Below are 20,487 nucleotides of genomic sequence, written 5' to 3' on the forward strand. Positions count from 1 at the left end.
TTGAGGGGCAGGGCTTCAGCTGGGAATGCAGATAGATCCCCAATGGAAGAATCTGCAAAACTGCCACACTGTATGGAAGGACTGATGCTAGAAACCTTCTTCTGTGTATGAATCACACCCACACCCACCCCCCCCACCCCCCCCACACAAAGCACAGCACAGCACAGCACACATGTATGTAGGCATGCTGGGCATAGTTTCCCATGCCTATAACACGAGCACTCTGGAATTGAGAGCCGGAGAATCACATTTAAAGCCAGCCTAGGCAACATAGCAAGATCCTGTTTCAACTGCCCCCTCCCCTGCCAACAAAGAAAGTAAAAGGCATGTACGTGTGCATTGGCTCTGAACACATGCATTTGTGCATTTGCTTCTCTTCATGTAAATGCAGTTAAAGGCAAGGGGCAGAAGCATTGCACGTTCCTGGAACCTGTCCTTAACGGGCTCTTACCATGAACAGCAAACTCTAACATGTTCTCTTGCTTGCTATTCCTTCATGGCCACCCAGGGGGCACTGAACCCATACTCATGTTCATGTTGAAGCAGGACTTAGCAGTTAGGTTCTTAATAAAAGTCAGTGGATCACAGTCCCCCCAGCATTTATTATTCTCCAGGAAAGAAATTCTTCCTCACCCCCGGGGTGCTGTCATGTGCCCTGTACAGTTCTGCTCTGAAAACATTAGTTCCCTGAATGTTCCTTTCTATACTCCCCAGGAGCAGGTGTTAGCATGTGAGAAATGGGTCAATGTCTCTGTGACCCACCCTCGGGCTCTTCCGCTCCACCTGCTCTACGAACTGTAGTTGGATCTACTCTGATGAATGGTGTAGACTGGGGTTATATTTACAAGTCAGAAAATGCTAGGGGAATTTGTTGTGCAGTCTGAGTAGGACCACTTAGAGGAGCCCCTCAAATTCAACCATTGAGATGTCACACTGCTCGAAAGTTTTGTCGCCAAATAGCTATACTGGACTTCATGGTGATTTGGGTCTTTCAGGCCAAGAAGGGAAACTACGCCTTTCTGTGGGATGTGGCCGTGGTGGAGTATGCAGCCCTGACAGATGACGACTGCTCAGTGACTGTCATCGGCAACAGCATCAGCAGCAAGGGCTATGGGATTGCCCTGCAGCACGGCAGCCCCTACAGGGACCTCTTCTCTCAGAGGTAGGCACGGTTGTCAAGACAGATGGAGCAGCCTTGGGACCTTGGCAGCTGGAATAGAAGGATAACTGTGTCTTATGGCAGAAGAGCCAGAATAATGCATTTATTCCTCACATCTTCCTAAGTACTACCAGTGTACCGATATTTCTTCTACACTTCCTCCTGGGCCTTGCATAGGTACTGGGATGAAAAGAGGAAGTTCATGGTCCTTTTCCAGGAAGGCAGCGGTGTGGGTGGTACTATGATGTTTGTAGGTGATACCAGTGCAGAGTCCAATGGCATATTGTGAGTGGGAAGGAGAAGAAAAGGGCATCTGATAGGACTTCTCAGAGGCTCAATAGGAGTCGTAAGAGTCAGTCAGATAAATGAATAATGAGTAGGATCTGGGGAAACCTAGCAATCTCTTTTTAAAGTATGTCTTCAAAGTGTGAGTTGCTGTGGATATCGCTCTGTGTAAATAAAATTCTGATTGGCCAGTGGCCAGGCAGGAAGTATAGGCGGGGCAAGAGAGAAGAGAATTCTGGGAGGTGGAAGGCTGGGGAGAGACACCGCCAGCCGCCACCATGAGAAGAAAGAGATAAGGTACTGGTAAGCCACAAGCCATGTGGCAAAGTGTAGATTAATAGAAATGGGCTAAATATAAGAGTAAGAGGCAGACAATGGTAGGCCTGAGCTAATGGCCAAGCAGTTTAAATAATTTAAGTGTCTGTGTGTTTATTTTATAAGTGGGTTATTGGACTAACAGGGCTTGGCGGAGGCTGGAGAGAAGGTCTCCAGCTACAGTGAGTCATCCATGTAGTGATGCAAAGCAATAGAGTGAGAGAAGCAGACTTCTCCATGTGCATCACATGTGACCTGATGGGGCCTGTGGACTTGGATCAAATTTCCAGGCTGAAGGAGCAGCTGCTGTCTACTGGGGCAAGAGATGAAGCTGGCGCTTTGTTGTGACTGGAGGACAACCTCTCATTCCCTGTATTCCTCACTCTGTCCTCATCAAACATAGGATTCTGGGTTCCTAGGCCATCTTCTGAGAGTTAATTAATTTTGATTTATGCTCATTAATATTAGGGGAACTCAGCAACATTGTGGAGAAAGAGGGGGTGGGCCTAAGTATTCAGGAAGTTTTCAGCCTTGGTGAACTCAGTGGATGCCTCCATCAAAAACAAACGCAGCACGTCCCGTTGCTAATGTGAGTTGGTCCTTTGAGCTGCTTAGCTCTAGACTCTTGGACATGATGAGGTTCTTAAGTGCTACTCTCCCTTGTTTTCCCTGCTGGTACTCTGTCATAGTAGTTTCTGTGGTCTGAATGGCCCAGCTTCAAGCAGGGAAGGTAGAACTGAAGGTTATAAGTAAGTCCAATGGTTGTTTTCCAGTAGCCAGTTTAACAGCAGATGCTCTTGTCTAGCCTTGGGCCCTCAGATTGTATATTTCTGTGATGTGGCATTCTGCTGAGTGAAGGAATTAGAATACAGTCACTGAGGACATTCTAAGGCAGGGCTCTGACTTGGCCTATCAAAACCACAAGAGGTGGTGGGAACATTATCATAAACAAGTCCATTCTGTGCCAGACAGGGATAGCCACTAGTTGTCCCATCAACGCATGAATTCCAGCCTCCTCTTGTTACCCACTTGAAGAATATCCAGATGGATACAGGAGAATTGTTAGAGACCATCTGTTTTCCACCCTGTAACTCAGGGAGAAAGGGAGAGAGTTCTGGGCCTGGCTCTTCCAGCTCTCCTGAGTTCCCGTGCTGGGCCATGTTACTGTTGGTCTGTCTAGATTTGTCCTACCATCTGTCCTATCCTAGATTTCTAGATTGGATCTTCCTTCCCAGGATCAATAAGCATCAGCTCTACCAGAGAAGGCCGAGAAGGAGGGTTTGCAATCCATCTAGTCAGGATTGTGCTTGCAAACCTTGGTGAAGGGATAGGAGCAGTTAAGGTAAGTGAGGCTTTAGGTTCTCTCCAGAACTTCATCAGGCATGCACTCTAGACCTTGCTCTGCCCTCTGGAGTGGAGATCTGTGATAAGAGAGGAGGAGGTATTCTCAGTTGTTCAAATTGAAGGTAGGAAGGAAAGTGTGGTTTCTCTTCGTGATTCAGAACACAACAGCATTTCTGAAGTTTATACATGTTGATTTTCTTAGATGGGAGGTTCAAGGTGATTGCACAGATCATCAACCTGAGAACATCTCTGTAGAGCAGATGGTAAGGGAGCCCATAAGGCCAATGTAGCAGCAACACCCAAACAGTGAATGAATCTCAAGACAGTGCTCATGGATGTATGGGAGCCATTAGTGGGAAGTTGGAGGCCCATGAGCCAGCATTGCTCAGTTTTCTTTTGTAAGTCTGCAGAAATGAGTCAATATACTAGAGAAAGAAGAGAGGGGATATTGAGTAGGAATCTTGGATCTCTACTGCATTTTCAAATAGTCAGCACAGCAATGAGGTTGGGAATACCCAGATGGGGTCAGTTGAAAATCCTCAAGGAAAAGTTGAAAATCCTCAAGATGGAGAAGACAGACATGAGTCAGTTGAAGTGGTGTTGCCCCTCATCCACTACCAATAGTCTTGCTGCATGTAGATGTAAGTGGACCTCCAACTGTCAGGATCCACTCACAGAATACTCTACCTCCTCTAATTGCTGGACCCTGCCCCCCCTCCCACCCCAGAGTAAAAAGTCCAATCTCTGGACTTGAAATCCCACCAATCTCCACCCTGGAAAGTTTCACTCTGAAAAGTTCCATCCCCATCCTCAAGAAACTCTATATATGTCCTGACTTCTGTTCACTTCTCTGTTGTTTCTTGCCCAAGCAGAGGCAGCTGCCATCCTGTTTTCTTTTCCTTCCCAATAAATCTCATGTGAGGTTTGTTGTACAGTGTGACTTTGTGGTATTCCTTGGCTCCCAACTGCCAGGATACTTTTCCATCCAAACCATAATGCTATAGCAGAAGGAGTTAGTTGTTGTTTATGGGATTTCATAGGTTAGTAGACCACAGCTACCATGGAGATGGGGTGTGGGCTCCAGAGAAGAGGCTAGCTGTGAAAAGGTCTATACTGATCTTTCTACTGCATTGCTGTGGAGTACTTATGAAAATTTCTCTTGGGACTCTGTGGCCTTTCCCTCCCATTACAGTGGTCACCATAAACAAAATTGAAATATCCTCTTTTCAAGAAATACTTTACACCTCTTAGTTTCATCAGAAGACTGTGGGTTCCAAGGACTGTGTTGACCTCCTACAATATTATCATATGTCTCCATAGCAAGCCCCCCCCCCCAGGATCTGGTAGCATCCCTCCTTCTAAAAGACAGATATCTGTCCTTCAGGGGACTTCTCCAGTCTTTATCTCTACTTTCTGCTGTCAGCAGGTCTAGAAGAGGCTCGAGCCCATTGTAAACTGCCTTTAGCTTGATTGTGCCTCATAGAAGTGAAGGGGCTAAGTCAAGGGGAACACACTATGTTACTTGAATAAGGCCTACACTGTATAACCATCCCAGGCCTATCTGGAGCTTCTGTGGTTGCCTTTCCCTTTATCCTAGGAGTCAAGCTATTTTTTTGCTTCAGCAGAGGCTAGGATACAGATGTAAGTGTATTTGTTGTGGGGTTATGTGCTATAACAGCTTTGCAGACCACAGCATGCAGAATAGGCATTCAATAAATGTTTAGCAGTTTAATAGCCATTTATTGAGTACCTACTGTGTAGCAGGCTCTACAACTATTGAATAAAGGAAAGCACCTGCAATTATATCTGTCTGGAAAACAGAACAACTGGCTTTAGGAAATGGCTATTATCGCTCTGGTTCCTCTTAAGTAGGAGTAGATTGTTATAGTGCACATTACTTTAGCCTCGTTTTTGAAGACACTCTGTGCACATGACTTGTTTGTCCTGTTGGTTCTATATTTATATTTTCTTGTTTTGTTGTTTGTTTTGTTTTATTCTGTGTTTCCTGTAAATTGCCATGTATTCTTCCTGAAATAATACTTGCCATAAAAAATGCATGCAATTGTAAGAAGAAAAGTTCAGAAAATGTAAGCAGCATGTCTGATGTTGCCCAGACATTGTGAGGAGATCGAACCCTATGGTCTTTTCAGGGCCTTACCAACTCCCAGGTCAGAACTTGACCTTTGGAGAACAGCCAGTTGTTACAGAAAGAGCATAGTCTCCCAGATCCCAGATCATTAATGGCCCAAAGCTGAAGAATAGCATTGACATCCTCTAATAGCAGCTTTGGGTAAGTCAGGTAGATCCTGTGCTCAGGCCTTCAGGAAGTAAGACAGGCATATTAAGCATTGCTCTGCATGCAGTTGGGCAGATTCAAGCAGTGCAAATGATTTGTCCCTACAGTGTTCTCTCAGTAAGAGGTAATTCCTGGGAAGACTGACTTGATAAGAAGTTGGTTAATATGGCCATCTGATTGCACAACTACAAACTAGCTTTTATGGAATCTGTTACTATTCACCAGGTTGTAGGATAATGGCCACTGAGATGGGTACCTTTACTTAATCTCAGATATTGGCAATGAGAGAGCTAGGTTTGAGACGTTCAGAATCTTTAGAATTAATCTCTAGCAGTGGAAAGTCTATATCTATAAACACAAAGCTCTTATTTCTTCATGGTGAGCCAGTAGTTCAGTCACCAGCCTCCCAGACAGTCTGAACGTCTGTCCACATATTGGTTTCTGTAACTTACATTAAGCTCACCTTACTCATCTCAGCCACCAGAGACTTAATGCAGGCCAGTGGACAGCCACCCATGCAGCTTTCCTGGATGACCAAAGCCGTGCAAGATAGTAAGGTGGACACTGTAGCTGTCCAGTTCTCTGTGCCATTACAGAGAGCTGTGGTTCTCAGGGCCATTCCAAGCACAGCCACAAAACACACAAATGCACATGTAAATGAGTGACCTCAGGGACTGTGTCCTTTCAGGCATGGCCGCATTCTAAGCCTTTAGGTGTTATCATCGCTCTGCTTAACTTGCTGGATGTTTTTATCATCTCACATGGCCCTTTCAGCTTATTTTGTTTTCATTATTCAACAAATACATTCACACATTCGTTGACAGAACAAATATCTGATAACAAGTAGCCTTTGTTTTGATAGCTACTAAGCTTGCACATGAATAACATGGAAAGTTACTGCTCTACTCATTAGAATGGGAACCACAAGTCAGTGAGGCTTAGCAGGATTTGGCGCTCAGCCAGTAACACACAGATGAGATCAAAGCCTACTCTGTATTGAGCTGGGTCCTTCTGAGACAATAAGAGGCTACCCCATGCTGGGCCCAAGATAGAGACAGGACCTGGAATACTCTCAGGCTGTCCCCTTTTCTGTTCCTCAGATGCAGACGACCCATGATGTGTGGGCCCAGCCTCAGACCTGTAGATGGAAATCTAGTGCAGAGACTACAGCACTGCCCAGTTGAGCTTCTGCAGTTCATTAACTGCACATACCTGAGAGCCAAATCCATCTCCATGGACCAGACTCAAAGATAACTGCTTATCAGATGGAAGGGCTTTTCTATTCCGGGTCTGTAAGCTACCCGTTTATACCTGGCTGGCTCACTGTATAGAGCTCTAGGTTACAGAAGGAATGCACAAAATATCACCATGGTAGAAGCCAACATGAGGGATTGTCCCACCATTGTGCACCCAGACTCCCTCTGGCACCCTGGTAGAGCTCATGTCTCAGTCTATCTTCTGTCTTCATCCCATACCACCCTCTTCCGCCTTCATTCACTCTGCAGCTCGACTTCTGTGTTGTAGCTGATTAAGTGCAATGAGTCCTTTGTACCAGACAGGACATTCACACATCGTCCTGTTTCAGTGGGTGCCAATCTCAAAGGGACTATGGGAAGGCATTTCATTTCTCTGTGCCTTGATTTTCTTCTCTGTAAAGTAAGACAATAGAAATAGCAATCCCAGCGGGTTGTCATCCTGGATTCAGAAAGATCTGCTGAGTAGAGAGCATAGACACACCTTGCACACAGAAACAGCTAGAACCCACCCCCAAACCCCATGGCTTCACCATTCTTTGTCCTTCAGGTTTCCCATCACCACTATCTCCTCCGTAAACTCCTCTGCAAGCTTCCAGTTAGAAACTCCAGGTGTGTGTGTCTCCCTGGCATGTCTGCTCTTTTCCTTGTGCTCACCACAGCTTCTGTCTTCACACTAATGGTTATTGTTGTTTCAGTGTTGATATCGGTGTCTTTAGACTACCAGCTTAGCAGCATTGAGCATCATCTTGGCACAGTGATGAAGGATAATGCGAATCCTGGTAGGACAGACAGGGTAGACAAATGGAGTTTCCCTTTTCCGAAATGGATGGGACAAGATTTTAAGAGTTTGGATTATTTTTTTATGTATGTAATGGGATAATTTGGGGATGGGGTCTAAGTATAAACATTTATTTATGTTTTGTATTTATCATATACATATAATCTGTATATAATCTTAAGTTTCAAATAAGTTTATGCATGAAACAAAGTTTGTGTTAAATTAACAGGTAAGTGGTCAAATGTGGAATTTTCCATTTGTGGTATCATGCAGATATGCAAAAAGTTTCAGATTTTGAAGTATTTTGAATTCCAGGTCCTTGAATTAAGGATGCTTGACTTTCAGATGTTAAAATTTGACTCAGATTTTTTATGATTGCAAACATACTTAATCTGCATTCTGGAGGTTTGCCTAGCTCATTTCTGTGTGTCCCAAGTTTATCCTGAGCACTTTCTCTGCATCCATGTGAGGGACCTGACATGCTTTGGCACTGAACCTTTTGCCACTGGTTCAGGAGGGAGAAGAAAACCCTATTCTATGTTCTGAGAGAAGCACTTGGGGTTCAGGGTACAGAATGCACTGTGGAAGAACCTGCATCTGAGACTTACTATGATGGTTCAGGGTAAGCATGGCGGGTGGTTGACAGGACCCAGTAGCCAGTCTGATAAAGCCAATGGCTGTGGCTCACCTGTGTTGTGTATTACAGGATCCTGGAGCTGCAAGATACAGGGGACCTGGATGTGCTCAAACAGAAGTGGTGGCCACACACAGGCCGCTGTGACCTTACCAGCCATTCCAGTGCCCAGGCTGATGGCAAATCCCTTAAACTGCACAGCTTCGCTGGGGTCTTCTGCATTTTGGCCATTGGCCTCCTTCTCGCTTGCCTCGTGGCTGCTCTCGAGTTATGGTGGAACAGCAACCGGTGCCACCAGGAGACCCCCAAAGAGGTTGGTGTCCTCATAGTCTTGCCATAGTACAGAGGCAGGGTGTGTCCCTGGGCCATTGATTTGGTGGGTGGTTTTCTTCCAGTTAGTATTTATCAGAGTCACCTTGACTAGATACAGCAGCATTGTATATTGGGGAAATATGTCATATTTCATTGTGTTTTTAAAGCAAGAGAGAAAATGTAGGGGATGTTTTTATGTTTGAACAAAGTGCCAAGGGGCCAGCCACGGCCACTAAAGTCCTGTATTTATCTGTAGAGCAGGTACAGCGTGGGCAGCGCCAGAGAGCCCTTCCCTACCCTGCCCCGCTCATGTGCTTCCACCCTGACCTGGAGAGACCACCTGTAGGGTAAGAGAGGAGCCCGCATTCCTTCTTGGTTCTCTTTGGTGTCTCACACAGAGCCATAGGCCCCATGACCCCAGTAAGCAAGGGCTGCCTGATCCCCATCTCCCTTTCTTTCCTCTGGCCCTTATTTGCATGAGGCCTAGCCTTACCACTCTGGGAGACACTGGAGCTATGTCAGACTCTAGGTTCTGGGTGCTTCTCTCACTTTGTATACCCACCACTGCTGATTCTGTCCCTTGACACGTCCATCTTGCTGGGTATTTGTTCTTCAAGGCCTTTTCCTAATTTGATTCTTTTAAATGAACCCTTGAAGACAGTTCTCCTAAAAAGGGGGTCAAAGAGTGTCACTTTGTGATGATGCTCTGCCAGCCGAAACATGTCCATGGGCATCTACAGGACAAGCACAGGCGCTCTGTCCATTTGTGGGCACTGCTTGCTAAACACACTCTGGCTTCATTGAGAGTCAGACTTTGGCTCATAGACTCTTCAGAGGCCTCTGGAAATAAATCTCAGATAGGAAGCTGTAAAGCAGCTGACATTCTGTCCAAAAGCAATTGTTATTAAGAACATTATGTTCCTGGTTTCATTTTTACTGGAGGCTCAGGTGACACACAAGTTCATTAATGGGCTGCAGAGGCGGGAGGTCAAGGAGAAAAGCAAAATAAACCAGGGGCAGGAAACACAAATGGGCAGGGGGAGGGAAGAGCTGCATGATCTCCCTCAGCCTGGTTGGGGGCTGGGAACTGGTACCTCTGAACAACAAAGGTGGCCCAGCAGCCTGGCATCTGCTTCCGAGAACTGCCATGATTGGATGGCTGCACCCTTGTCCACCAGTCTGCAAGGGAGTCCCTGACTGCAATGCTGTCTCCCTGCCCCTCTGACTTACCACTCACTGAAGTCAGTCAGCTAGGTGCTCTTCTCTGGGATGGCTGGCACCTCTGAGCCAGCACTGAAGTGTCCCAAGGAAGGGAGGGAGAGAGAGAGAGAAGGGAAGGGAAGGAAGGCAGGGAGGAAGGAAGCCTGGCTTTTCTACCATCTTGAAAACTCTCTTGTCATCCTGACATCCACAGGAGGGAAAAAGGGGGGAATTTTAAGGAAAACTCACAAAAGGGTTAATGGTTCTATCCAAAGCTGTGGTTTGTTAAGTTGGGAAATAATTATATTTTTAAAAGTTTTTTATATTTAAAAAAGAAGGGAGCAGCTGGGCGGTGGTGGCACATGCCTTTAATCCCAGCACTTGGGAGGTAGAAGCAGGTGGATCTCTGTGAGTTTGAGACCAGCCTGGTCTATAAAGCGAGTTCCAGGAAAGGCGCAAAGCTACACAGAGAAACCCTGTCTCGAAAACAAAAAAAAAAGGCAGGGAGCCTGACTTACTAATGAACAGATGAAGAAGAGTCCCCGGTATTCTCAGCAGCTGCAGATCTTGTCAATTCTCCCCAAACCCAGGATACCTTTCCTGCTGTCCCCACCCAGGTCTCTGTACATAAGAACATCTTCAGGCAGGCGTGGTGGGTGGTCCTAGAACCCCTTTAAGTAGGAAGATGTAAGATAGGACAAACAGAAGAATAGCCAATTGACCCACATCCTGTCCTCACCTGTGTTGCTTGCTTGTTTGAGGTCTGGCCTTTCTCCTCAGACAGCCTCTCAGCTTCCCTGTACACACAAAACCCACGGGTCAGGGAGGGTTATTTTCAGGTGGGTGTCCATTGCAGTGGCATGGAGATGTCTCTCCTGGCTGATGTGGACAGTGACATGGGCTCAAGTTCATTGTGGTTTGTAACTGGGGGGCTTTGTGTACTTTGAGTCTTTTTTAATCTTACACTTCATAGCCCCTAGTGCAGTCCAGTTGTGGCCACACAGAATTATTGAGAGAGTGACAGAGAGAGAGAGACAGAGACAGAGAGAGAGAGAGAGAGACACAGAGAGAGAGAGAGGCAGAGACAGAGAAAGACAGACAGAGACATAAATAAGAAGGTTCAAGCAAAAAGAGAAGACAGAAGACCAAGATGACCAGCTTGTGGAAGCACAAATTGTTTGCTTCTTTCTTGGAAGCTCCTCCTCTTGCTTTCTTCCTTCTGCATAAACAGCCTCTTGCTGGTATAAGAGAATACACTTCCGAACAATTTACACATCCACAATGTGAGCCTCCTCGCCTGGCTGTCAGTCTGCATCCAGACAGAAGACGGAAAGAAGAATGACAGAGTCATTGGGGAAGCACTGTAGCTGCCCTTCCCTCCCCCGCCTGTTGCTGTTTAAATGGGCTGCTGGGGAACTTTTCCCTGTTCTTATAGGTCCCCAACTTCCAGAGGACGTTTGTCCCATTTCTTTCCTTGCTTCCTTTAACAATCATGTCTGTATGGAACCTTCTTCTCTCTTTCAGAGTACTTCTTTACCTCCTGGGCAGCTACAGCACAGCTCACTAGTCTCCATCATGGAGTTTGGGCTGTCCTGACATAAACAATGAGAACCACTAGCCACAAAGGGGGTCCAGCCTAGCCAGCACATGGTGGGGCTACTGGGAATTAGGGTGTATAGAGATTAGTGAAGATTCTTGGCGTTTGAGGATGCGAGTGTGGAGTGTTGAGATTGGTAGAAAAATCATTGAATGGGAGATGAGACAGAAAGTTGTATTTTGGACAAGGTAAAAAAGGGGTTAACAGGAAGTAAGGGCAGGACAGAGAAGCCAGAAGAAGCATCCAAGAAAGGAGCGTGGGTCTGGTGGGTCTAGTTCCAATGTCTTAATGCCAGGGCAAGGGATTTGAACCTCATCATCTATGAACAGAGGCTAGAGGTGAAATGGCAATCTTTTAGAATTATATCTTGAAAACTGTGGTGAAATAATAAAGGTATTTAATTTAGATCCCCTTCACATTGCTGCTAGCCCATGTTTTATGGAGCAGCATTGCAATTAGGTGAGGTGGTCTGGAAACTCTTGGAATGTTTCATTTGGGGCATGCTGGTTATATTTCTTAAGAGCTGAAAACCTGTCTTTGGGTGGAGCCTGAACTGTGTTTAATGGCTTGTGCTGTGATATCTTCAGAGTTTAGACATCTTTTTGGGGAAGAGTAGTAATGTGCATTCAACCTCTTAATATTCATGTGCATTTGAGCTCATATTTTTTCTGAGGAATCAGACAATTATGTAGTTACCCAATGCAGGTGAGTGCACCAAGCTCTCGGGAATGCAGTAAAGAGCCACACGCTAGATTTATGGGGGATGTGGAATCATTGCTCTGAGAATGAAATATTCATGAAATAAAGATGAGAACTGCACAAATGGGAGCTGACATGAGGGTTGAAGGATGAATCATCCATCACTGGGCTGGAAGTTGGAATTCTGGTTTCTCCCCATCTTGCTTGTCCTGCCCCATGTTTCCATGGCAGACAGTGCTGATGGAGGCCAAAGTAACTGGACAGCAAGGGCAGCTTAGCAGCATCCTCTTTGTTCTGTGTGGATGCCCTGCGAAGTTTCTTCCCTGTGGGGGAATACTAGGAGTCCCCTCTTCAACTCATACCCTGCTTTGCCTCCACTCATATGCTATACAAATTGCAAGCTGTCTTCTTAACCTTTGTCAACCACATTTAAGGGAGGCTTCCTTATTACTGGAAGAATGCTACTCAGAAATGACAAGAACAGAGCTGTCACATGGATGATATATCTGCCTTCCTGCACCTGCTACCTCCCAGAGGTAGGCTTCACACAGGGCAAGGACACTGGGCTTTCTTGGGGTAGACAGGACCATGAATTTCTACCTAGTATTTTCCAGAAGATTTTGAAAATAAGGGATAAAACTCAATTCTTCTCTGGGTCAGATTCTAAAAACGCATCTCAGAACCCTGGTTTTTGTCTTCTGTTGAAAACTGAGATCAGCTGTCAGACAGTTTAATACACTGCAGAAATTAGCCCAGGACCTTCCAATAAGAAGCCATGGCACACTTACACATCACTGAGTATCTTAGAACCAGGTCTCTGGCAAAGCCACCTCTGCCTGTGACCACAGCCCATCTCCTTTGTTGTCAGTAACTTTTTACCTGTGTCTGCTTCAAGCCTGCTGGTATCTCCTTCCCTCTGCATTTGAATCACTTTGCCCACTCTCTGGAACATGGGAGCTCTTGTTAGGGGGTGATAAATATAATTGAGGTATTGAACATTTTCTATGTGCCAGGAACCAAAGATGAATGTTTTACCAAGAACATTAGCTCATCTGGTCATAGGAGCTCAAACGTATTTATTGAATGAATGAACCAGTCTAGGATCCTATAAAGAAAATTTTATTAAATGTTAAATTGTTGTATAATCATTGCAGCGGGATCAATGACTTTCAATTTTGGCAGCATATCAGAGATGATTAATTCTGGAACTTTTGAGAAGCACCGATACTTGGGCCCAGTCTCCATAAGGCCATATTAAAATGATCTGGAAAACTATAATTTACAAAATCTCCACATTCATTTCTGATATCCTGCCAAGGGTTAAAACCTTCCATCATCTTTCTACCAAGGTATCCAAGAACCTTCCATGATGAAGCAGGTGAGCCATCATGGTAGAAAAGAGCCTCAGGGTTGGATCTAGGTGGACATGAGTACTGGTCTCAGTAGGACATTCACCATGTGTTACCTTGAGCAGGCCACTTCACTGCTGGTCTCAGTTTATCCCTCTGGGGCCTGCTGCTTCCATCTGATGGGTGAAGGGCTTGTTTGTTGCCTCTCAGTTCCCTGACCAGAAAAACTTGAGAGGGAGGTGACTAGACACTCTCCCACATGCTTCAGAGAATGATTGATCATTCCCTGAGCTCATTTAATTGTCTTGAAATTCAACCTCTTTGTTTCCACCTAATCACAACTTTCAGACTCAAACCCAATTTCTAGCAACATCTAAGAGGATTGTGTTGGTGGCACCACTCCCATCCATTGGGCCCCATTTACCACGTGGTGGGGCTCAATGATAACAGGAGAACACTTCCAACAACCATCCAGGTCAGGTGTGAAGTCCCTGAGCCCTGGTTTTATTCCTGCCTACCTTAAAGTGGGAGCTGTTGGATTCCAAACAAAGTCAGTTCTAATGAGTCCCACATGTAACATGCTGTTACATAGATGATAGTTTAGTTAATTACCGTTTTCCAATACCCTGTATTATTTCCACATTGGTGAACAGCGGCTTAATTACAGAACTTTATCTCTGCTAGACAACGCCTGAGAGAGGTTCCCTGGTAACCTGTTTCTGCATCTGTTGTCATCCTTAACACAGGGTGAAGAATGCAGAGCTGGAATGCAGCAGATTTGTGGGTAAATGCAGTCAATGAATTTTATGTCATATTCAGGGATGTTTGACTAGGTCAGTTGCCTACAGTAGATTAACGAAGGCAGCCATAAGTTCCCAGGTCTCTTTCCACAGCTGTCATTACCCAGCTGAACACTGAAGTCTTGGGATAATGAGGATGTAAACTGATGTAGTTCACATAAAAGAAGCCCATTATTTGATTTGCATAAATTATAGAATGCATCATTTTGTCTGAAAGAGGGATAATTATTCAAGTCTCTCCTGCCACTTTCCTTGCTCAAGCTGATTACTTCTTCATCTTCTTTCCTTGGCCAGAGACATATAAGATCCAAACAGACATGACCTTGCATGTGCTAATCAAGAGAGCAAACCTTCAAAGGCCCTAAACAAGATGGTCTTGTGCCTCTTGCTTCTCAGTTCTGGCCCCCAGACTAAGCACCAGGAGCAGGCATCCGAAGGCATGCTAAGCCTCCAAGGCAGGCTGCATTCAGTTTCCAGGGAGGTCAAGATGCATTTGTGCCAGTTCTCTTCATTTTCTCAAAGAGTTAACCAACCAATACAAGATACTCCTGATGGACCCCTCTTCTCTCAGGGTTTATCTTGGTCTTGATGCTACTGGGAAAATGAAATTTGAATAGAAACAGGGCCAACTGATTTGAGGACGTTGGATTCTTGACAGCCATTTGGCATGGGAAGCTCTCTCTGGAAAATTTCTTCAATTGCTGTGAACATTTTCTGTGTATCTTGACATAGAAAGGCTAAAGGCTAATAAATAAGCATGATTGGGAGTTGATCTGCACTGCATGGCTTCACACTCCTTACAACTGATTCATCCATGCTTAATTTGAGGCAGGGAAAAGTATGCTAGAAACTGTTCAAGATCTTTCTATTGGGTTATACAGAAAGAGTCAGCCAACACAGATCACACTACACATTTTTGTTGGTGGTGTTGGTGTTGGTGTTGGGGTAGTGTGTGGGTGGGGTGGGAGGGTGGGTATGTTTATTGTATTTTGTTTTTGATATATTTTTAAGATAGAACATGAAGGTGGGTGGGTACTGAAGTGGAGGAAGATCTGGAAGGAGTTGGGAGAGGGAGAAGAATGGAATTAAAATATATTGTATGAAATTCTAAAAATTTAAGTTAAAAAAAGAAAAATACACATCCTTAGGTTAGTCTTTAATTCTTTGATGGTATTTGACCTTGCAGCTGTATTAAAAGGCTAAGTTATTATCTGCACCCTACTGCTCCATTTTGTCCTTGAATGTCAGTGTGGATGGTGTTCAGATAAGAGGCCTCCTTTGCTCTCATTTTTCTTCGCAGGACGTTGGTGGAGACACCGCACCAAGCCATGCTTGTTTCTCTGCCATTGGGTAGAGAGTGTTGTTGTCTACTGTCAGAGACCCACAGATCCCTGTCTCCCTAGGGCATTCTTCTACAGGAAGTTGTGCCATCTCTCTGTTTCCAATGTCTGAAAACCAGGAGGTATCTCCAGAGCACCTGCCATGGCCCAATACTTAGCTGACTGTAAATGAAAGGTCAGGGCTCTCCCTTCAGCTGTCAGAATCCAGAGTGACACAGCTGGAACCAAGACGACTTGATCCCTGCCTGTTGTGAGTTAGTCTACTGGGTAACAATTTTCTTCCATTCCTGATGGGCACCTTACAGTGCTGAATTATAAAACAGAAAGGAAGAGAAGGCGAGGTTATGTAACTAACTAACTGATTCTTTCATGGAAACCCCAAATACCATTCATCAGTTTTCCTTCTATGGAAACCATAGGCTGTGGTGAGGGCACCTGACTTGTCTTCTCTAAGTTTTGCAGGCTGTAGGGAAGAGAATATTGTTGCCTCAAGCCCTAGAAGCATCTGCAACTCTATCTCAGTGTCTCCACCTTCCACCCTTTCTTGTACATTTTGGGATGAAAATGTCTGTGAATACAAACATTCAACCACTGAGTTGTGATGCTGACTTGGGTTGGTTCAGACAAAGGGGCCATATCAAGAGCTGCATGGGAGATCATGGTAGCTGTGAAAAGGCTGAAGATACAGGTTTGATGATGAACAGAGCCAGGGCTTGTCCTGGGGCCCAGGCCTTAAGAGCCTGGGCACAGAACAGACAGTTGGATGTGGCACCACAGCTCCTTGATGAAACTCCAACCGTTCTCTGTCTGAGTCTCTTTGTTGAGGATTTTCACCATGCTCTAATGTTCTTGTTTATATGATGGTTCTGTCTGTTCACTGGGAAATGGGACCTTCCACCCATACCATAACAGAGTGAAGACAGCAAGTGACTCTCCAAAGCAAAGGAACTATGGATTATTTAAGAAGTCATCAAAATTGAGGGAGTTCAAGTCACCAAAACCCCCAAATAATAAATATAAAATACTATCTTCAAAATTGTATATGAAGAATGGAAACATTTTTCTTTATATAAAGAAAAGAAAAAACAGAAAGACAGATAAATCACACATTGAGAAGAAAGTTGCCCAGAGCTAGCTTAACCATGGACAAAATAATGAACAAATCACTTTGATTTGGTTTGTTATATATAGATTATCCTTCATGTACCATGGTTCAACTATGATACTTCATGTTTACCATGGTATAAGAGCAACATGCAATCAACAGAAACTACACTTCAAGTTTTTAATCTTTGCTTGAACAAACACTATGTGGTCCTATTTCTGACAACACTGAGAAGTAGCAGAGTCACAGTCCCAGCCAGCTATGGAACACCAGCAGAAAGTACCATTGCTCTACAGTATGCCATCTTGTGAAAGTGAGGATGCCTGGTAGTTAAGGTGATTACATTGTTGGCTTATGATACTTTCAATTTACTGTGAGTCTGTTAAGATTTAACATTGTTAATTGAGGAACACCTACAGCTTATACATTTTTGAAGCAGCTAATGAAAGAATCTCATGAATGGTATTGAGCTAGACAAAGTAGAGAATAACATCACCACCCATTTCTCCCCATTTTTCCTATGGCACTTGCTAATCACCAGTATTTTCATCCCAGAAGCAGCTTCCTAGCACTGATGATCTGGGAGGGTTCTGATCACTGGAATCCTGGGTGGTTTTCAGTGGCTATCCAGCTCCTTCCAATGTCATTTCCACTTATGACACCAAGCCGATTTCCACAATGCTCCCTTTCCCTCTGACCAGTATGCTCCTTTGTTATTCGGTCTCTTTCTAGCCTGAAGTGAGTTCCTCACTATCTTATAGAAGTTGTCAGTTTTCTTGCTGTGAGAGATGTTCTGGAAACCACCGTACATGCCTTACCAGAAGCTAAGCACAATATGCCAAGCTACAAACTCATGGGCATTTAGACAGCAGAGATCTACTTTTCTCCACATCAGAGACAGTTGAGACAAGGAGTGAATTACAGGGCACTTTAGTTCTTTGCCCACCCGAGAAATACTTTCTTGAGTCTTCCTAATAGTGGCTTTGTGATTGCCATCATGAAAAAGGAGGAGGGCTTATGCTCTTGATTCCAAGTGGCCTCCTAATGGGGAGCCCTGTCCATTATCCCCATAGGAGCTCAAGGCAATCAATCACTGGGATAACCTCTGCTTTGCATAGGCCTCTACATCTCTTGGTATTTTGAAAATACTTAACAATCTAAACAGAGGTTCTATTCCTCTTTCTGACATATGCTACTAATACTATACTACTGGCAAGACTGTATTTTAGAAATGAGCCTTGACATGATATGTTTTCTTGGAGTCTGACATCAGAAAGGGCCGGCTGTAGCCACCATCTTACCCAGAACATCGGCACCCCCAGAGTCACAAATAGTACTGCAGTGTATACCCACATTGGACATCTGGTAGAGCTCTTTTCCTTGACACTTGTCCGCTTCACTCAGGTGCAGGGTGGGACTGAGGGAGCAGGTGACATCTTCCTTGAGCTCTCAAGTATAGCGACCACCTTGATTCAGTCTAACATTGATGATAGAGCATGAGTTAACTGGAGAAGAATTACAATAGTCTTTATTTTCTTTTCTCAGCAGGTAAATAAACCAAAGGTCTTTTGTTATGTCACTCACTGTGGTAAGACAGGGTCTTGGATGAGGATTGCCCATTTGGGAAACCTCATGCCCTTTTGACACCTCACTGTCCCTGCTCCTCTCCCAACTTAAAGACCTATTCCCTATGGTGCCCATGCCCAGATGGTGATATGCTTACCCTCTGGGATGAACTACATACAGATTCTACACAGAAAAAAAAACTAGGTTCCAGGTAGAACAGTGTTGCTTTTTCACATCTGACTTCCAGATAGCCTCTGACACTCATGGGGTTGGTGACTTATGAGGCAGTGGAATTATTCAGAACCTGCTCTTTGTGTAAGACAGAGCTTGACAGTATCAAAGCTAGGAAGGATGTTAATTCAAACTGTAAATTCATGGGGCATATTAAGGGATCCAGATCATTTCCTCTATTTTCCTGGCACTGTATTTATCTCCTGTTTCTGCCAGTTCTTCAAAGCATCTTGTCATAGGGTTACCCCTGGGTGTGTCAGGGATTCTAAGCTGAGTACAGTGGGGAAGGAAAGAGACTACTGGTGCCTGCTGTCCAGGTCACTGCTTTATAAGGATTAGTGTTCTTGAGTATAGATTCTCTAGATAACCAAGGGTTGACTATCTGATTGAGGGAAGGTGGGAACCATGAGGGATACTCTGTCTGGCAAGCTGAATAGGCCTGGTGCCTCCAGGTATCCAGATTTTGCAGCACAAAATTTTGCAGTACACTTTTAGGATGTTCTTTAACCTTCCTGTTCTCTCTTCAGGACAAAGAGGTGAATCTGGAGCAGGTGCACCGGCGCATAAACAGCCTCATGGATGAAGACATTGCTCACAAGCAAATTTCCCCAGCATCCATTGAGCTCTCTGCCCTAGAGATGGGGGGCCTGGCTCCAAGCCAAGCTTTGGAGCCCACCCGGGAGTACCAGAACACCCAGCTCTCAGTCAGCACCTTTCTGCCTGAACAAAGCAGCCATGGCACCAGCCGGACACTGTCATCAGGGCCTAGCAGCAACCTGCCGCTGCCACTGAGCAGCTCAGCCACCATGCCCTCTATCCAGTGCAAACACAGGTCACCCAATGGGGGACTGTTCCGACAGAGCCCCGTGAAGACCCCCATCCCTATGTCCTTTCAGCCTGTGCCTGGAGGTGTCCTTCCAGAGGCTCTAGACACTTCTCATGGCACCTCCATTTGACTGTCGCCTGCCCTCCTGCCCGTCTGCCCACCCACCCGACCAGCAGAGCTTTTTAATACAAGAAAATGACAACACAGACCAACACACACACACACACACACACACACACACACACACACACACACACAGACTCTTTCATTTTTCTTGTACATAAATGTAAATAATGACAGAATGGAGTGGGGTAAAAGTGTATTTTGAATATTCCCAATTTTCGAAGTCAGTAAAAAAAAAAAACAAAAAAAAAACAAAAACTGTATGAATGACTTTGTAAATTTTGTTCTATATGAATAAAAAGGCAAATTACTTGTGATCATTCTGAAGTGCCAAAGGAGCTCCCTGTTCCTGGGCCTTTCCGAGGGCAGGAAGGACCATCTGAGAAGAAGCTCCTGGCTGCTGGGGAGAAGGAAGACATGGAAGAGCCCCGAATGCTGCTTGCTGCTGTGCCCACAGCTCTCCCTCTTGTCCTTTTCTCACAAGTCCCTCATTCTTCCTTCGGTGTCCTTGGGTAGAGTCAATGTGTGTCTGAGTCTAGAACCCATGTTGGGTGGACCCATCTGGTCCCTGAGCTGTAGAGTAACTTGCCCTATCATGGCCATGGACAATCAGGCTCAAGATGCTGAGGTCACTGTGTGTCACAGTGTGTAGCATGCAACTGTCCCCAAGGCCTCAGAAAAGATGCCCATATTGAGGTCACAGTCTCTGAGGCTTTGATACCTATGTGTTTATTGGGATATTGGTTATTTTTTTTTAAACTCTTTTTCTACTTAGAAGAATCAATCAGTGACAGATTATAGGGAAGAAGGGCAGACCGCATCTAGGTAGAGGTGGGACTGGCCTGAGTGGGACATCTTTGGTTATAGGTTGAATTTGTCATATAGATTGTAGGATGAGGGGTGAGAAACCATGTAAAGACTGTTCACTTGGATTAGGGTCCATAGCTCTGAGCAAAAGAAAAAGTGTAGTTACAGACACATGGAGTAGAAGCATCATGGACCCAGGTGAAAGGCTTCCACTGAAAGGAGTTGGAAGAAGTTTCTCCAAGTAATGGAGAAATTGGGGATAAACAAGAGGGACCACATAGGGAAAAAGCTTGACTCTTTGGAGAGCCTAGCAAAAGACTCCTGTGCCCTAAGGAAACTAACCATAGTCCTTAAATACATGTCTTTAGCTCTTTATGAAGTTGGCTACACAGGACCAGATCTTAGCACTAGCCCTTTCTCCAGTCTTACTGTGTTTTCAACTCCAGGAATCCTCAAACAATAAAC

The 20,487-nt window shown here is 44.9% G+C and overlaps 1 protein-coding gene across 1 annotated transcript in view; it reads left to right on the forward strand.

Moving 5' to 3' along the window:
* The window catches only part of Grid1 (glutamate ionotropic receptor delta type subunit 1), a 712,681-nt gene extending 693,149 nt beyond the window's left edge, over window positions 1-19,532 (forward strand). The window contains exons 14-16 of the mRNA XM_036198833.1: window positions 996-1,162; window positions 8,140-8,380; window positions 18,794-19,532. Coding sequence (XP_036054726.1) covers window positions 996-1,162; window positions 8,140-8,380; window positions 18,794-19,222 — 837 coding nt within the window. The 3' untranslated portion in view covers window positions 19,223-19,532. The remainder of the gene's footprint in view (window positions 1-995; window positions 1,163-8,139; window positions 8,381-18,793) is intronic.
* Window positions 19,533-20,487: the final 955 nt, after the last annotated feature.

This window comes from Onychomys torridus, chromosome 9, assembly GCF_903995425.1.
Source record: "Onychomys torridus chromosome 9, mOncTor1.1, whole genome shotgun sequence".
Lineage (NCBI taxonomy): Eukaryota > Metazoa > Chordata > Mammalia > Rodentia > Cricetidae > Onychomys > Onychomys torridus.